Genomic DNA, 18,352 nt, shown 5'->3' with positions numbered 1-18,352 from the left:
TCCCCTTTTGTCACTCTCTTCCTGTTCACCAAACGACTTCAGAATCTCACCACGCTCCTCCTTCACCCCTCTTGTTTGGCTCCCCCACTGTGTCCCCGTGGTCACTCTCCTCTCCTCTCCTCTTCCCCCCTTCCTTCCTTCTCTTCCCTGCCTTCCTTTTCCTTACCTTGCCGGGATCAGTCCGCCCCACCATCCTGCAGCTGTATGAGCCCGTGCGCAACCAGGACTGGTGCATTCCGTTCAGCGTGACGGGCAACCCCAAACCCGAGCTGCAGTGGTACCACCAGGGCCAGCCTCTGAAGGAACAGGACTACATCAAAACGCAGATCCACGAGTCAACCGAGAGCGAGTACCATGGCTGCCTGCAGCTGGACATCCCCACACACATACACAACGGAGTCTACACACTGGTGGCCACCAATGAGTTTGGCGAGGACCAGAAGAACGTCACAGCACACTTCATGCATATCCCTGATGTAGATCACTCGGGGTCAGGTGGGTTAATCTTAGCTGCTGTTGAATGGATGTGAAGGACTTTTTGGAGTGCTGCTATAGAAATGTCAAATGTCACCTTTGGTTTCATGAAAAACCTCTTAAAGGACGCTTCCTTGAAAAGGTAGTGCAATTTTTTAAACGTAATCTGTATCTCCTGTATCTCTAACACAAACACCTGTCCCTGTATTTAGTAAAAGAGCAGAAACCTGTTGACATAACACACCTTTAGAATAGAAGCCCTTGTGAAAAAGTGTGGACTCTGTAACTGTATGTTACTGAGTAGTACAAAAGACTATATATTTGTATTATTTTTCCCAATTCATCTTATTTCCACTCACTAGCTAGGAATGATATATTTCATTTATATGTCATTTTGTTTATTTTATTATTATTTTTGTAAAATGTTGTGCTTTTCTGTCTATTACGAATAGTATGTATAGTTGTTACATATGAAAGCTACACTAGTAAGCCACACATTAATGGGGTGATAAGCCAGCTATTCTCTCTGGGACTCTTGGTTAGGGATGGCTGTGGCATGACCTTGGATCAAACTGGTACCACTCACCACTCACAGCAATAGAAGTTAAGTTGGAAAAAACTGAAGTATGCCTCAAATGAACCATTCTTTGAAAGGTTCTTCAGGGAAGCTAAGTTTTTCTCTTAAGGCATTTATCAAAAGGCCCTTTTGTCACCTGTAGTGTACAGAGTGAGTACCAAGAGTACCTAGGTGTACTCTTGGTAGCGCTTTGGTTTTGATTTAGCATATCCGTGAACAACAAACAGTAACCATCTGATTATTTCTGTTCTACAGGTGGGTTCTACTATGGTAAGTCATCATTTAAAATTCTACAGTACTGTCCTATCTGGTGTAATCCATTAAGCATGCAATTGTTTACATGTATTAGTTATTATGAAGCCTCCCTTTGTCTTAGTTTAGAGCTTGTTAAATTGTCTAAATTGTCGACTATGTTGATTATGTGTAAACTAAAACTTTTCTGTCTACTGATGTGTGAATCCACTGCTCAGACACAACAGAAACACCAAGTGTTTCTTTAGAAATTCCACCACAGGAGGACAAAGTTGCTGTAAGTCGTTTATTCAGTCACTCTTTCAAATGTTCAGTTACTGTAAAAAAAAACAGTAGCTTGGTTGTCTCTTTTATTAAGTTGAAATTTTAAGAACCTTTATCTGGTGGCATTTGCTTGAATGCAATATATTTTTTATATTAATTTCAGGTATATGTGGTGGTGGGAATAGCAGGCGTTGCACTGACTGGGTGCATCTTGATGCTAATCTTTCTGAAGTATGGAAGAAGCTCAAACTTTGGCCTGAAGGGTAAGCATGTGTTATGACTGTTATAAGGATGGTTGTAGGAAGTGGCTAGTGGCTTTTAGTGACTAGTCTGGACAAAACATAGTCTTACGTCATTTTTAAAATTTAAGTCAAATGAAGGTCATTAATGTTTTGAGCTTGTGTGAAATGATGTTCACAAATGTTCTCGCAGCTTGCAGTTGTATATCTCCTTTTGTGTGCATGTATCTCATTGTTTGAACTTGAAATGTATTAATGCCCACAAGTTCAAGTTTGTGGAAGTGTAATGAAGATTTGCGGCTTCAGAAATATTTAGTATGTGTGTGGAAAGGTTTTGTGCACCCAGACAGAATTTGCGAAGAAAAGACCCTGTTTTTACACTTGAGCTAATCATCCAATCAATACGCTGCCCACCATCTAACTAATCATCACGCTGCTCACAGATTAGCCAATCTAATCAGGGGCCAAAGATTCTAGCGTTCTTTTGAGCCAACATGGAGGAGCCCGAGGCCAACTTTCCTGGGACACAGGTGGGTTAACTACACGTGTTAGTACGGAACATGCCAGTAAAGTTTTACATCGTACTTTACTAAATATATCAAGACAGCTGTGCATCCCGGAGTTACTTCATTTACATGCTGAGTTTATGTGGTCGTTTCTAATGTCTCAGCTAGCTACAGTGTATTGGATAATGTTAAACATTAATGTTAAGATGAGGCTTCTTATTCGCATTTTCCCGTTCCACCTTAAATTGTGCATTGGTTACGTTCTGGTGCCTGCACCATTTAAGGTGGAATGGGAAAATTTGAACTAGAAGTCTCTGCAGCTAGCCCCAAAGCGCTTGTAGGGATATGCTCAAGATCAGCCTTTGCTGGTAGTTGGTTTTGGATGGTCTAATCTGGTCTTTGATGGTTAAGGTGGTTTGAAAGCTGGTCATCCAGGTGAAAACATATTCTATGCTGGTTTGCTAGTTGGTTAACCAGGTCTTGACCAGCATAGTGTATGTTGCGTTTGATTTTGGTCATGCTGGTCGACCAGCTTGGTCATTCTGGTTGTTTAGCTTGGTCAGGTTGATAATGCTTATAGACCAACTAAACCATCTAACTCTAACAAAAACTAGGGCTAAGATAATCAACAAGCTTAACCCGACAGCAGTGTAATTAGTGTAGCCTTTGTCTTAGATTATAGTTGGATACGTTAGATGTGTCTGGCAAACAAAAAAGGTTAGAATACTTAGAAGTAGACAGAAACAACATAGATAACTACCTTCTTCTGGTTACGTAAGATTACAATCTGAAAAGAAATTGGACTAGACAACTTGAACCTTTGTAATAATGTTGACGAGTAAATAACAATATATTCACTTAAGCAACAATTCATATTATTAATAATTTGAAGAGTAGTTTGAATAACTCATTCCCCTCCTTACTGCCACATATTTTATGCAGATGCAGAATGCCAGACGGACCTAACCGTGGCTGACATTGAGAGGATGGAAGATTTTGTGGAACAAACCAGAACAGGATGTTCTGCAGACTAAAGCGTTGAACACACTTTTTTGCCAATAGTATTTTTGGAAGAATGAAGACAAGAGTTTTAGACTTGGCTTCACAATTTCTTCAGTTTTGTTTCAGTGCAGCCTCGTATCTCCTGTGGCCATATGTCTGTACTTTCTAAATTTGAACTAATATTTGAGGTAATATCAGTCCTGCTGAAGTTGACTAAATCTTCCTCTAAAAGAGATTTGGCTTTCAGGTTTAATGTCTCATACTCCACTGTTTCTAGAGTTTGGCACAAGTTAACTGGCATACTTCAGGAGAGAGTAGAGGTTATAATTGAGTGACCAGAGCAATGCAAATAGCAGTCAAGGAAACATCAGATTCTGCAATGTAGGACCATACCTATTGAACACATGGCAAGAAAACCAGGCGAGTCCCTGTAATTGATAGGATTGGAGGTATTTGCTGTGTCTTAGCAACGTTATAGAAGAAGACATTACAGAAACTAGATAAACATGGCTTTCAGGTGGGTCATGACTGGTGAGATTAATGCTCTAATAAATGGCTGATTTGTCATTTCAGATTAGATGTAATTAGAGGCAATAGGAAATGAGAGTAAATAAAAAGTCTAGATCATTAGCTGCAGTTTGAAATAAATTATATATTTAAAATGTTGTTACATTACATACAGAATAATACTTTTGTAACACGGTGAATTTAATATACAGTCTAGTTCTGAATTAAATCAAAGGTACTGTAGAGATCTGTGAAGGTTTCCATGTGGAAATAAACCCCAAGTTAGCTGGAATCAGTTGGACTGGACGGAGGATAGTGGATTTAGCCATTCACAATTCCAAACCAGAATGAACACGGGAAGCTATAAAAGCACTACACTTATTTGATGGAATATTCCACATTCCACAATACTGATACAGTACTAAATGTACCCCTACATATACATTTAATCCAGTTTAAATTTGTACAAAGTTTTAGTTCTTGTAAATAAGAAACCACCAATACCTGCTGTTTTAATCTTCTCAATAAAAATAAAAATATCTGAGATTCATTCATGTTAATCATGAACTGAGGTGAGGTAGTGTTCTTTCATCATATTACTTTGTAACTTGCTGTCCCAATACTTCTGAACATACACTGTTCTGCAAAAAAAAAATTCTCATCATTTCTCATCATTCCAAAATTCTTTCAACAAAAATGTCCTTCTAGTTCTACACCACAAAGTCACAATGTGAAGCTGTGCCTAGACTTGCAAGTAGCAAGAATGGCTCCTGTCCAGAGTAACGTCATCCCTGGCATCATCCCAGGAGCAGATTAACATTGCCTTGCTTGCAGTGTGGGAACTAAATTCACAGTGAAAAGAACATGTAAACAATAGACTGAAGGTTAATGGTGTCTGAATTTTTATTTTATTCACTGTTTCATGTATAAAAAGTCTTGGCCCCTCTAATGAAGGCAGTCTTAATCAGAGGTGCCAAAGCTCCTGTCAACTGATAACTATCCATACTTGGAAATGGCTATCAATACCATAGCAGTAAAAAATACATATTGACTTAATTGACTGAGGAAATCAGTGCACTACCACTATTAACTTTCTGTTGTATCTGCTTTGGTAATTTTTATCATTAATGTTTAAAACAGTCTGGCCAGAGGAGGATGGGTCCCCCTTGTGAGTCTTGGTTCCTCCCAAGGTTTCTTTCTCCAGCTCTGAGGGAGTTTTTCCTTGCCACTGTCGCCGTTGGCTTGCTCACGGGGGTCTTTGACGCTTCATGTTATTCCTTCTTTCTTCTCTGTCTCTGTTCCTTATTAAGTACTAATTATGTAAAGCTGCTTTGTGACGACAACAGTTGTAAAAAGCGCTATTCAATAAATTTGACTTGACTTGACCTGACTTGACACTAACCATGTAAACAAATATGCATGCTGCTCTCCTATGCTTTTTGAAATTTTGAATTTATATGTTGAACATATTAAATATGTCTATAATGAACAATAATATTACATTTACCTCTCAAATTCATGTACCCAGGCACTTGCAAGTGATCAATCCATTAGGAAAGCTGCATAATCTTTCCTCTTAAGTATTTGTTGCCTGGTTGACCAGCTTTTAGACATCCTTGACCATTAAATACCAGATAAGACCATCCGAAACCAACTACCTTCTAAGGCTATTTAAGGTGGAATAGGAAAATTTGAACTAGAAGTCTCTGCAGCTAGCCCTACGAGTGCTTTAGGGCTAGCTGCAGAGACTTCTAGTTCAAATTTTCCTATTCCACCTTAAATGGTGCAGGCGCCAGAACATAACTGATGCACCATTTAAGTTGAAATGGGAACATTTGAATAAGAAGCCTCATTTTAAAACTACTGTTATTTTTTAAAATGGTACAAAAACAAACATTATCCAATACACTGTAGCTAGCTGAGACATTAGGAACGACCACATAAACTCAGCATGTAAATGAAGTAACTCCGGGATGCACAGTTGTCTTGATATATTTAGTGAAGTATGATGTAAAACTTTACTGGCATGTTTCATGCTAACACGTGTAGTTAACCCACCTGTGTCCCAGGAAAGTTGGCCTCGGGCTCCTCCATGTTGGCTCAACAGAATGCTAGAATCTTTACCCCTGATTGGCTAATCAGTGAGCAGCTTGATGATTGGCTGGTTAGCTCAGGCGTACAAACAGTCAAAGTTGTGTGTGTTTTGTGGTTTGTAGCTGGTAACCACAGTCAAAGGTAGGAAATTTGTGTGTCCGTATCTCAGACTTGTAAAAGGTCACTGTTGAAAATCTGGCTGCAAAAATTTGGATTACACATGCACATTAAACATTTCAACATCAACAAAATCTTTTTACACATGTGCAGATTCTTTTTCACACCAGTATAAAACATTTCTGCAGCCGCAAATGTTTATAACTTGTGAGAATTAATTCGAAAAAAGGAACTGCCCTCTAACACTGTGAAGCATGGGGGTGACTCTGTCATGCTTTGGGGCTGTGAATGGGTGGAGGGAGGAATACAATCTACAAAATTCCAGCAAATCCTGTGTGTAAATGTCAAACCATCTATTAAAAGGCTGAAGCTGAAAAAGAGGATGCCTTCTACAATAGCAAAATGACAAAGCTTTTGGAAGGGCCCTCAAAGTCTCTTGAACTAAATGAATAGAGTTTGTGGATATACCTTAAAAAAGTTGTGACCCAAGAATATCTTAGAACCAAAGGCCTTCTTACTATGCGAATTTGCAAGCTACGATGAACCATTGCAGGCCACATTGCCTATTTACATTTTCATGGAAGACAGAGAAACTGAGCATTAGGACCCAAATAACATGCACATGTGCCTGTATGGGTATCCCATCTGGGAACCAGTACATTTTGTCCATGGGTTCCATGTTGGTCCCACATATGGATGCCCACCAGGGTCCCACCGGGGTCAGCAATTGGTTAAACATGATCCCCTTATGGGTTGTACACGGCATATGAGGCCTAGAAGTGACCGTTGTAAAATTAGGATGGGCTGTAACAACACATGTACAAACCTACTTTAGAGCCCATGCCCACCTGGAACCCACCAAGCCTGCATTCCACCCATGTGAACCCCACATGAGCATGCTGGCTGGGGATTTGCTGGAAAAAAATGTCTTTTATGATTATCCTCAGAGGCTAACTGTGGGACCACATTTGCATAAAATGGGGAGCAATCTGCAATCTGTTCAGACTTATCAATGAGATCACTTAACTTAATCGGATGTACCAAACATATTAAGCTTTTAGGTCAGTTCACAACTAAGCTCTGATTTACTGTGATCTGTGTTGGTTGATGTACAAAATCCTGTATACATAATGTACATAATACATTCATACTTGGTGCTAAAATAGGCTAATGGTCCTGTCATGTGTATGTTTAGATAGATATGAGCACTCTAGGTATTATTAGATGCTGTGCAAAACATATGACATAATGCCTATATTCTTGTTTTCCTTCTCCACTTCAGGCTCTTCCTCAGTTATCAGCAATGATGACGACTCAGCCAGCCCCCTCCACCACGTCTCCAATGGCAACAATACACCGTCATCCTCTGAGATGGGCCCAGATGCCGTCATCATTGGCATGACCAAGATACCAGTGATCGAGAACCCGCAGTACTTCCGCAACCCCGGCAGCGTGCTGAAATCAGACACTTGTGAGTTTGCCAGGGTGCATCAGTCTGCCCATCCCCCACACTCACATGCAAACACCCCTACTGCATTTTATCCCTCTGAAGCTCATTCTAGTCCTGAAATACATCTGAACGGTTATTATAGTACAATCCCATCCTACTACCATGGCAACATGGAAGTGTTGGCTCTCTGTAGACTGTAACTGTGGTGGAGTGTGCAGGATCAGAATGGGTTGATTCAGATCTCAGATTCAGATGCTCCTCCTATAGAGGTACACACACTGTCTGATATACAGTATATTGTACACTAAGAGACTTAGAGAGTTATACTCGGTGGTCATCCACATTACCACACTTGCATGCACTGGTTTTATCAGTCAGACACTAAACACTGTATATCGCTGCTGTCCAATTAAAAACGTCTCCCTTTTTACTTTATTCCATGGTCTATTTATTGTTTAATTAATTCTGGATGAATCGGATGAATCGACCAATAGAAATGCTTTAAATTACTCAAAATAAGCTCTTATTTTCCATTAACCTCCATTCAAAGTAAAGAACAGTTTTGCCGATGATACATGTTTTTCATTGGACGGCAAAGATATGTTAGCTAAATGCTAACCAGTTACCAGAAGCTGCTGGCTTTGCTCACCATGAAAACAGTGAGCAAGAAAAAGCTGCCCTGAAAAAGGAAAGCTGTCTTAAAAGTTTAGCTTGAAAACAGTTAGTAGCAAGCAAATGGCATTCACTGTATGTTCAAATGTTTGTGGACACCTCTTCTAACAAACCAATTTAGCTATTTTCAGTTCTACCCTTTGCTTACACAGATATACAAATGCATACACATCGCTTTCACAGCTAGTCCCTGTAGAAATATTGCCAATAGAATAGGACTCTCTGAAGCGGATAAACATGCATCTATTGGCACAATGCATAATGCCAGGTGTGGGCTAGAGGGGTATAAAGCCCTTCAGCATTGAGCTGTGGAGCAATGGAACTGTGTTCTTTGGGATGCTCTAGTCACTGAATTTAATCAAATCCTCACAGCAGTGCTCCAGTGCTTTAGTAGAAAGCCTTCCCTGGACAGTATAGACAGTTACTCCAACAAAAGCAGATAAAACAATTTTCTAAATACTCTTAATTTCAGAAGAAACAATGAATGAGCAGGTGTCCCAATACTTTTGTCAAGATAGTGTATCTTTCAAAGAATTGTGTTAGTTTTTAATTAATTAAGATTATTTGTACATTTCTTAGGAAACCTTTTGTTTGATTATTATGTTCTTTTTTCTGCAGTTGTGCAACACATCAAACGCCATAACATAGTTTTGAAAAGAGAACTAGGAGAGGGAGCGTTCGGGAAAGTGTTCCTTGCCGAGTGCTACAATTTATCACCAGACCAGGAGAAGATCCTGGTGGCTATTAAGGTATGAAAGTCTGGATTTCACTGTGCTAACAGTGAAACGTGTATTGCTGTGTGTTGTAGGATGTCTTGCGTATGTACTTGACATTAATGATGGTATTCCCTGTGATATTTGTATTTTTGATGATGATAGTTACTGAGTTACTGGTAGGTTGTTGTAATGCGAGCATAAGGAACAATATGATGGTTATTAAGAGGAAATGTTTATCACAAAGACTTTAAAGGAAGCAAGTGAGAGTGGGCGAGCCGACTTTCACCGAGAGGCAGAGCTCCTTACCAACCTGCAGCATGAGCACATCGTCACCTTCTATGGCGTGTGTGTGGAGAGCGATCCCCTCATCATGGTGTTTGAGTACATGAAACACGGAGACCTCAACAAGTTCCTCAGGTGTGTGTGTAGTATTTAGTCTAAATCAATAGATTTTACTTAGTGTTGAATTTGTCTGATGTTTACTTTGTTCACAGTAAATAGTTACAATTATTTGCTTCTGCCTTTTTTTGTCTAGAAATCAAGTCACATATCCACCAGGAACCAATATTGGGTTGACATTAAGCTCCTGATGTTAAAAAGATGTAGATTTTTTTACACATTTACTTAAAAACATCAATATAATGACATCACATTGTCTGAACATTGAATTACACGTTGCGTGAATGTGAACATTATGAGGTTTAGCAGACGTTGAGTGTGGTTCACCATACCTCACAACTAAATGTGCTTATTTAACTTCAGTATGACATTGGCATGTGCTATTTGCAAAATGTTGGATTTTGGATACTTAAAGCAGCATTATGTAGCATTTTCACCTCAAATAGCAGCTTTAGAATCATATTGACGCTCTACTGACTTGTAATGAGGAGGGTGCCGCCACTACCGTTGCTACTTCGGGGCAGAGCAAACTGCTGGACCATGTAACTTTTGTGAAGACGAGCAGGACAATGTTCGCAAGAACTGCGTAACGCTATGTATCCACAGTCATATTTGTGTAACATCCTGTAACATCTCGCTACAGCCTCAGTCTGCATGCTTCTTTCACTTCACATGCTAGTTCTGTATCTCTCAGCTTGTAAAATGCACATGAAAAGTGTGTCCATTAATAACACCTTAAAGCGCAAATTACACTTGCTGACTGTAGGGGGAACCCAGGAGCAAAAAATGCCAATTCTTGCTGCTTTAACATCACAACATACAACCAACAAAATATCAGTGTTACTAATGATGGCATTTGATGTTGTCCTGACATTGACACCCAACGTTACAACCTACATGTAACCAGACATTGACAGTGTATTTGAATAGTAAGTGCTATTCCTAAAGGAACAATACAGTCAGAAAAAGCTTATATCACCCCCAACAAATGGAAGGTAAAAGAAGACTGTGATGGCTATCTGTGCTACCACATTTTGTCAAACCTTTCCTCTGTTTAATGCCTTCCTCTTCTCAGGGCTCATGGGCCAGATGCGGTGCTAATGGCGGACGGGCAGCAGAGTATGCTGGTGGAGCTGACTCAGTCGCAAATGCTACACATTGCTCAGCAGATAGCTGCCGGCATGGTGTATCTGGCCTCGCAGCACTTTGTTCACAGAGACCTGGCCACACGCAACTGCCTGGTGGGAGAAAATCTGCTTGTCAAGATAGGGGACTTTGGCATGTCCAGAGATGTGTACAGCACTGATTACTACAGGGTAAGGTAGTTTTGTCTACATGTGTCTGATTGTGTGAATTATACTCGTCCCCCTCTATCTCTCACATGATATCACTTGACCAGCCTTGTACTAAAAAAGTATATTATCATAGATCACGGTTACCAATCATTATGCAAATGATTTTACTTTTGTTTTATTTTGATATATATTTTTTATTGCATCACTTTTATTTAACCCTTTTGACTCTTTATGTAGGCACACACTTCATTACTGTTGCAATTTACATCATAGGCCCTAAAAATAGAGAAAATACAGTAATATCACAGTGCTGATTTCTTCTCTTTGGCTTGTCAAATTTAACGAAACCTAGACCTTCATACAAAATTTAATATAAGACTAAGACAACCTTTTTAAAAGGTTATTCAACACCAACAGCTCTGTGTAAAAAGGAGTTGACATCTTGGCTAGATAATCAGGTCACCTGACCTCAACCCAACTCAGCATGCTTTTCAGCTACTGACAACACAACTGAAAGCAGAAAGGCCCGCAAACAAGCAGTAAAAGCATTTCAAGGGTGGGAACTTAGCTTTTGGTGTCTATGAGTTTCAGATTTGCATCCAAATATTAAAAATACTCCTAATATTTAAAATTATGTTATGTTATGTCCAATTACTTTCGAACCTGGGAAAGTGAAGGGACTATGGAAAAAATGGCAGCAATGGTAAATGCAATATTTTAATATAATTCACCCTTGAATTGAAGTTAAAAGTCTACCATCAATTACATCTTTATAGCTTCATTTCAAACAAGTGGTAAATTTACAATAAAATTACCATAAGATTACTATTGTCTAACTGTAGACTAGTTACTATTACTATAGACTAATCAGTCATTGTCCAAATTTTGACATTTTTCAGATAATTGAAATATTGCTTCACCTTGTTATCCTTGTCATATAATATTTTTTTATGAAAGACTTTAATGTGACAAATCTGTAAAATAGAGAAAGTTTTCATTTACGTGAACTTGGCTCAAAAAAATTGGAAACATTCAAAATAAATATTAAGCTTTTAAAAAAATACGTTTTTCAAAAACATTTCAAGAGCCTTAGATCAAGAGAGATTTGAATGAAGATGTTCTGGTATGACAGAAACAACAACATAATTTGATTGAAATTAATAACCATAATGTAAAAGGCCAGGGCTGCATATCTGTAGCTGCTGTACACACTTGAGACACAGTCACAAAGACAGTTACAGCTATTTCTATACACACATGGGCATGCACACACACACACACACACACACACACACACACTCTAACCAGAGGTTGTTTAGTTTATTTTGTTTTTTTAATGGAACAGTAGCAGAGTCACAATTATAATAACTTTTCTCTTCTATGTTTATCTCCTATAAAATACTATTTAAATGCAAATGTCCTAATCCCCACCAAGTTGCTGTTAGCTCTGACTAAACGGACCAGAAGAAAAAAAAGGCAACGTTTTTCTTAGCAGGCTGTTGGGACAGAAAAGACTGATTGTCTAAATCTACAAAACCTAAAACAGCCGATTAGATATAATGAAATATGAATGTGTGATAAAAAAGGACAAGTCCCCCTACGGCGAGTTATTCCAGAAAAAGCTCCGGGATAACTGACCATCTGACACTGAAGGGCTCTCCCAAATCCGCCCTCTGCCAACACTGCCGGAAGCGCTCTGCTGTGTCAGCATCCTTCTGGGGTTGTGTGTGTGTGTGTGTCTGTGAGAGAGAGAGATGGAATACCAGCTCCTTCTGCTGTGAAAAACAGACACTGAATCAACAATTGCTGGAGCCTAGATATGACAATGAACCCAATTAACCATTTTGATTGACACGCTTTCAAAATGTATGACGCTGTAAGTTAATTGATGGATGCCATATTCCATAATAAAATCATTCACATATTATTGCAGGTGGGCGGTCACACCATGTTACCCATCCGCTGGATGCCTCCAGAGAGCATCATGTACCGGAGGTTCACCACAGAGAGTGACGTGTGGAGCCTTGGTGTGGTCCTATGGGAAATCTTTACATACGGCAAGCAGCCTTGGTACCAGCTCTCCAACAACGAGGTCAGAACACATGCACACTTACATTTCTGGGATTAAGTAGGCGCTCTGATCCAGAATGACTTATTTGCTGGATGATCACCTCCCCTAGTTATCCAGAGAACACAGTTCCTCTGCTCCACAGCTCAATGCTTGGGAGCTTCATACCCCTCTAGCCCAAGCCTGGCATTAGACATGGTCCCGGTACATTCTTGATCATCTGCTCCAGAGAGTCCTATTCTATTAGCACATCTATGTCAGCAATGTGTGCAACTTAAAGTAGCTGAATGCATTCATTAGAAGAAGTGTCCACAGACATTTGGACATGTAGTGGATCTGTCAGAAGATGCACATTCTACTTGAAGTCATTTAAATACATGAGACGTCTGGTAGATATCAGCCTGTGTTGATAGAAGCTTTTCTGCTGTTTGGTGTGGCTCCCCCTGCAGGTGATCGAGTGCATCACACAGGGCCGTGTACTGCAGAGACCTCGCACCTGTCCCAAAGAGGTGTATGACCTGATGCTGGGCTGCTGGCAGCGCGAACCCTACATGAGACTCAACATCAAAGAGATTCACAATCTGCTCCAGAGCCTGGCCAAAGCCTCACCGGTTTATCTGGACATCCTGGGCTGACCCTCTCTGTGTGCGTGTGTGTATGTGTGAGGATGCGTGCGTGTGTGTGTGTGTGTGTGTGTATGAGACTGGGCTTGTGTGTCCTTGCTTGTGCTTCTGCCTCTTCACCACATAGACAAAAGGCCTTAAATTTGATCATGTGCGTTTCTGTACTTATTTTTGCATCCGTCTGGAGACATCCATATCTGCCCTGCATCGAAATTGTACTTTTTTGAATTCTGTATGTGTCAGGGACAAACAAAGGGAATCAGACTGATCGTGGTTGTAAATACTCATCATGGACAGCCAATTTTGGAGGATCCTTATTTTTTTCTTCTCTCAGCAATCGGAGGAAAGTTTTGCGGGATGACTAGAAAAACTGAAAGCAAAAAAATCAAAAATAGAAAAAGGAAAAAGTGAAAAACAGGAACTGCAAAAAAAGAGGCTCTTTTATTAGGCCAGGCTTAAGCTTACATGTGTCGGTGACAATGTAGACAATTGCTGAAACATGAACCTTTTGGGGAACAGGGAGAACGTTTTTTTTTTCAATTTAGCGTCAATATTGGTCCTCTTTTCATGCCACCAATGCCATTTTTTGATTTACGCTTATTGGACTGAGATGGACATGGCCAGACAGTTCTATCAGAGAGTCATTCATTAGCACAACACTGTTGGTGCTCTGGCCACAAGTCATGATTAACTGCAAGTGTGAACTGCAAAACAGGTGGTTAAAATGTTTAGCCACCAGATTCTTGCATAGCTTCATTCATCTATTTTTCCAGGTATTACACATTTGTGGGAGTTTATAAATATATGTACATATGTGCAAATATTTTAGGCACCTAAAAATATGAATATATATATATATAGAGAGAGAGAATGAAAAAGCTTCTTATCTGGGCAGTAAGGGTTTGTTTCCTTAGTAAAACACTAATATTAGAATAAATAATAATAGCATTCATATAGGAAGTAGTGATTTTACATCACTGTGTTCATTAAAACATCTCCACAGCTCTGGATGGTAGTTCTTATCCAACACCTGGTTTGGTAAATCAGTGCTTAATGATGGTAAATCAGGTGAGCTGGTGATAGAGCTGAACACATCCTTGTGCTGGCTGAAGGACACAATGAGAAATCTGCAGCCAAGCTTTGTTCTTTAGCTCAGATATCAAAATCAGTATGGGTTTGTTTTTGTACTGTATTTATGTATTTACTTATATCAGTCCTAAAGTGATCTCCTAAGAGCAAAAAGTCTTATTGCTGAGATAAATGGTTTGAAATGATGTGCTCGGGTGCCTAGAACATCTGCACATACATTGTATATATAAACAAATGAGTGTATATATAAAATGTATGTATGTATGGTTGGAGCAATGTTTTCATTTTAATGTGGTGAAAATGCACTATATCTTTCACAGTCTTAACCGGGTAACAGAAGCACAGACACAAAGATGCACCCAGGTAAGCTTTGGGCTGGAAAGTTGATGCAATTCAGTTGTCGCTGTAGGATCGTAGTTCAGGGGACAGGTATTACTTCACTCGTTACTTTTACTGAGTTATCAGTTTCTGTGGTTTTGGTGAGAGCACAGTGGCACAGTCACCAGCAGTGGTGTTCCACAATGTCTTTGGGTCAGTGAAACGGCTGCCCCTAAATGACTGGGGCATTTTTAACGCATTTAAGGACTAACCCAGGGTCTGTTTTGTGGTCTTGCTGATCAGCGGTGGTTACAGCAGCGACCGCATCACAGGGTACCTGTTCTGTGGCAAAAAGTGAGCAGTTTTGTGTTTTTTTGGTGTTTTTTCAGTGGCATCTCCATGTCATTGGGTCATGTCTTGTGCTGCCATTTGAGTGGATACTGTCTGTAAAAGGTTTTTGAAAGGGGGTTTAAATGAAAAAAGATTAAGTTCATGTGCACTTCTGATTCTTCATGTTCATCAGTTGTATATGATCTGTTATCTACTACGGAATCGAGTGTGAAATCAGTGATTTTACCTTGGATACGGTTCTTTTGCGTTTATTTGTTTGTTTTTTTTCGGTGTGTCCTGGGCAGTTTTAAAGCGATGGATTTGGTGGGCAAAGTGACGTGAGCGTTGACGTGAGAGTGGTATGATGTGAACTTGGCCATCCCTGAGGTCACTCCTATTGGACGATGTAGACCCTATGAAGGGACGGCCAGGTTTCAGTGTCTTGTGTGCTTCAACCCCACCAAATATGTGAAAATAGGAGGAGGAAAAAAATAAAGGAGGAATTACTGTAATCCTGCAAGTATCAGCACCAACTTTCCATAATAACAACTGACTTGGAGTGACTGATGTATCACCTGGTCATTACTACACCAAACCGCACCTATTCATGGCTGGATTTCTGTATGATTGTACCAGTACAGTAAGGGAAGTTCCCCTGTAAATGGTTCAGTTCTGTATTTCTATAAATCGGTGGGTGTCCTCATGGTGTCTTCTCGGCTAGTGACATGTTGCGAGTGCGTTTTTTTGTGAGTGCAAAACGACACAGCTCTGTGAGTGAGTGTGCAATCAGAATGTAAATACTCATCAGCCACATTTCTTGTCCTTTGTACCCTGATGTCAAACTCTTTCTGAGCAACATCTGCGTTTTAAAAGTATCCCATCACAAGTGGCAGAACAGTGCGTTGTTCTGCAACAGAACTGGTCATCTTTGAACTGGTGATTATCAAATATTCTAAAGTGTCTGAGCTGTAAACTTCTGTTTTGTTGACTGCTCATGTCTTTTTTGTTTTTTTTTATATATTCACCATAAAATTGTAAGCACTGCAAAAAAAAAAGAAAACAAATGCACAGAAAGAGGGACGTTTCTTTGAATAGATGCTATTTGTTTAGCAGGCAGATCCTTTATTTTGGAAGTGTTTTAAATATAAAGGATGCTTTATTCGGTAGAAAGTACTGCTATCAATCAGATTTCATAGCTGGAAATGTGTCCTTTTTTGGCACTTGGCCAACTGTTGGCTAAATGAGTCCAGAGAGGGACTCTGAGAGGGGAAAAATAAGTATAGAAAAATAAATAAAAATAAAAATAAAAAATAAAACAACCCCACAAATAAATACAATTTGCACACTAGAACTATTGGAGAGAAATTGTTGGTCCAAACCATTATGCTTAGACCTAAGACTCTGTCCAAACCCAGATGATTTTATTCATTTTGGTGAACTTAATTGAACAAAGATGGATTGTTTGGTTTTTAAAATGTATTTATTATTTATTTTTCAGTTTTGTACTATAGAGATATGTCTGCTCTAAATAGCCAGCCTGTACTTCATAGCTCATGCTGTACAGTTAAAAAATTGTGTATATGAATAGTATGTTCTATATAAATAAAAGTATATATAAATATATATACATACACACACACACATATATATATATATATATATATATATATATATATATATATATATAAATCTATTCTGTTTAAAAACAGGTATCATGTCCAGATGTGTGACAATGATTACGGGGAGGGAAAGAACTATTTCTCCTGGCCCACAGGCAACATGCGCGTGTAAATACAATTTATTTTGTGACAATGTACTGTATAATTTTATCTATGTGCTTGTTCACAATATCAGTGAGAATACAATCTTTTTTCCGTTTTCTCTGTGATTTCCATTGAATTAAAAAAAAAAGAAAAGAAATATATATTATTTAAAAACAAATTCAGCGTTAACTGAGGCTTTACTTTGCCCTCCGTATTCTGCTGTTTTTACGAGAGCAGGTTGCCATGACCATGGTTTACATGGCAACCAGCAGTTTCAATCCGTCCAGCCCATATTTACCTTCATTTTTCTCTAAAGTTTTTATTCACTGAAGAACTGTGATTGGGCGCTGGAACACTTATATTACTGTTTGTTTATTTATTTATTTGTTTGTTTATTTTCAGACTGTATTCTGATGGAGCGGGGAACGGTTTTGAATGTAACCCATCTCGGGTTCCTTTTTTGTTTCCTACTTAAGAAACTTAACTTAGTTTTTATTTCTTTCTTTTGGAGATACTATGTTTTAGCCCAACCTCTGGTGAGAGCGAGTGAGTGTGTGTGTGAGAGAGTCCCGGAGAACTTGTGCATAGTTTGTGAGAGTGTGTTAAATGCCTTTATTTCTTTTGCTCCTAGCAGACTCAATCTCTCACTGCTTAGATATCAGTATTCTATGCTTTGTGCATCCTGTGAGCAGCTTCTCTGCAGTCAGTGGAAATGTTCCTTGTAATACTGTGCATTTAATAAAGGTGATATGTCTTACAGTGCTTTGTTTATAGGCGATTCCTATGCACATCGCGAAGCGACCTTTCCAACTGTTACGTACGTAATGCACTTGCACTGGCACCACCGTCCACCCTCATGTCACTCATGGCATGCAGAAAGTACACATGCACTACTTAAACTCCATGGCAGAGCAAGTTATAAAAAATAATAATAATAAAAATTAAATAAATAAAAATAAAATAACCTACCTAATTAGAGGAAACTGATATGACCTGTTAATCTCTCACCGTTATACACATTTTTGTCTATCATAATTTTAATAAAACTAATCTAGTCTTCCTGTTTTTGTCAGTTGTAAGAAACAAACAAACAGTTTACTGACGCTTGTCTGCTGCTGCGCTCTACAGGCTATTTTGGCAAGGAGGCCACTTGCAGGCATGAAAGGCATCCCAAGTGTAAGATTTTAAGTCTAACAATAGCTATGGTCTAATGACGAGGGCAGCTGCACCCAACCAAGGGAGATATTTGGTGATGCGGGTGCTTTTGGAGATATCAGATACAAAACAGTAATTAATTCTTGCTGTCAAGCAAAAACCTTTCATGTCCAAAACGGCAACTCTACAGGAGAAGCTGTAAAGTCAAATGTAAAACGGTTTTATTCCAAGTCATTTTAGAGCATTTCTATTGGACCAGTCACCATGAACTTTGTACACAGTAGAAAGACATAATGCCAGATTCAGAATCTCTCAAAGTGAATAACAACATAAAATGAGTCAAAATAAAATGTTTGCATGACAGCAACAGTATATGGCTACCGCAATTAGCGTCTTAAGAATATACAGCAAAACTAAAGGCTGGATATGTACTTTCAAAAGC

At 39.1% G+C, this 18,352-nt stretch overlaps 1 protein-coding gene across 1 annotated transcript in view; it reads left to right on the top strand.

Moving 5' to 3' along the window:
* The window catches only part of ntrk2b (neurotrophic tyrosine kinase, receptor, type 2b), a 34,669-nt gene extending 17,155 nt beyond the window's left edge, over positions 1 to 17,514 (top strand). The window contains exons 8-17 of the mRNA XM_072672923.1: positions 181 to 495; positions 1,307 to 1,321; positions 1,522 to 1,580; positions 1,731 to 1,830; positions 7,315 to 7,503; positions 8,773 to 8,903; positions 9,115 to 9,287; positions 10,345 to 10,585; positions 12,498 to 12,656; positions 13,082 to 17,514. Coding sequence (XP_072529024.1) covers positions 181 to 495; positions 1,307 to 1,321; positions 1,522 to 1,580; positions 1,731 to 1,830; positions 7,315 to 7,503; positions 8,773 to 8,903; positions 9,115 to 9,287; positions 10,345 to 10,585; positions 12,498 to 12,656; positions 13,082 to 13,267 — 1,568 coding nt within the window. The 3' untranslated portion in view covers positions 13,268 to 17,514. The remainder of the gene's footprint in view (positions 1 to 180; positions 496 to 1,306; positions 1,322 to 1,521; positions 1,581 to 1,730; positions 1,831 to 7,314; positions 7,504 to 8,772; positions 8,904 to 9,114; positions 9,288 to 10,344; positions 10,586 to 12,497; positions 12,657 to 13,081) is intronic.
* Positions 17,515 to 18,352: the final 838 nt, after the last annotated feature.

The sequence above is a fragment of the Salminus brasiliensis genome, chromosome 1 (assembly GCF_030463535.1).
Source record: "Salminus brasiliensis chromosome 1, fSalBra1.hap2, whole genome shotgun sequence".
Classification (NCBI taxonomy): domain Eukaryota; kingdom Metazoa; phylum Chordata; class Actinopteri; order Characiformes; family Bryconidae; genus Salminus; species Salminus brasiliensis.
This window is presented reverse-complemented; position numbering and strand designations above follow the sequence as displayed.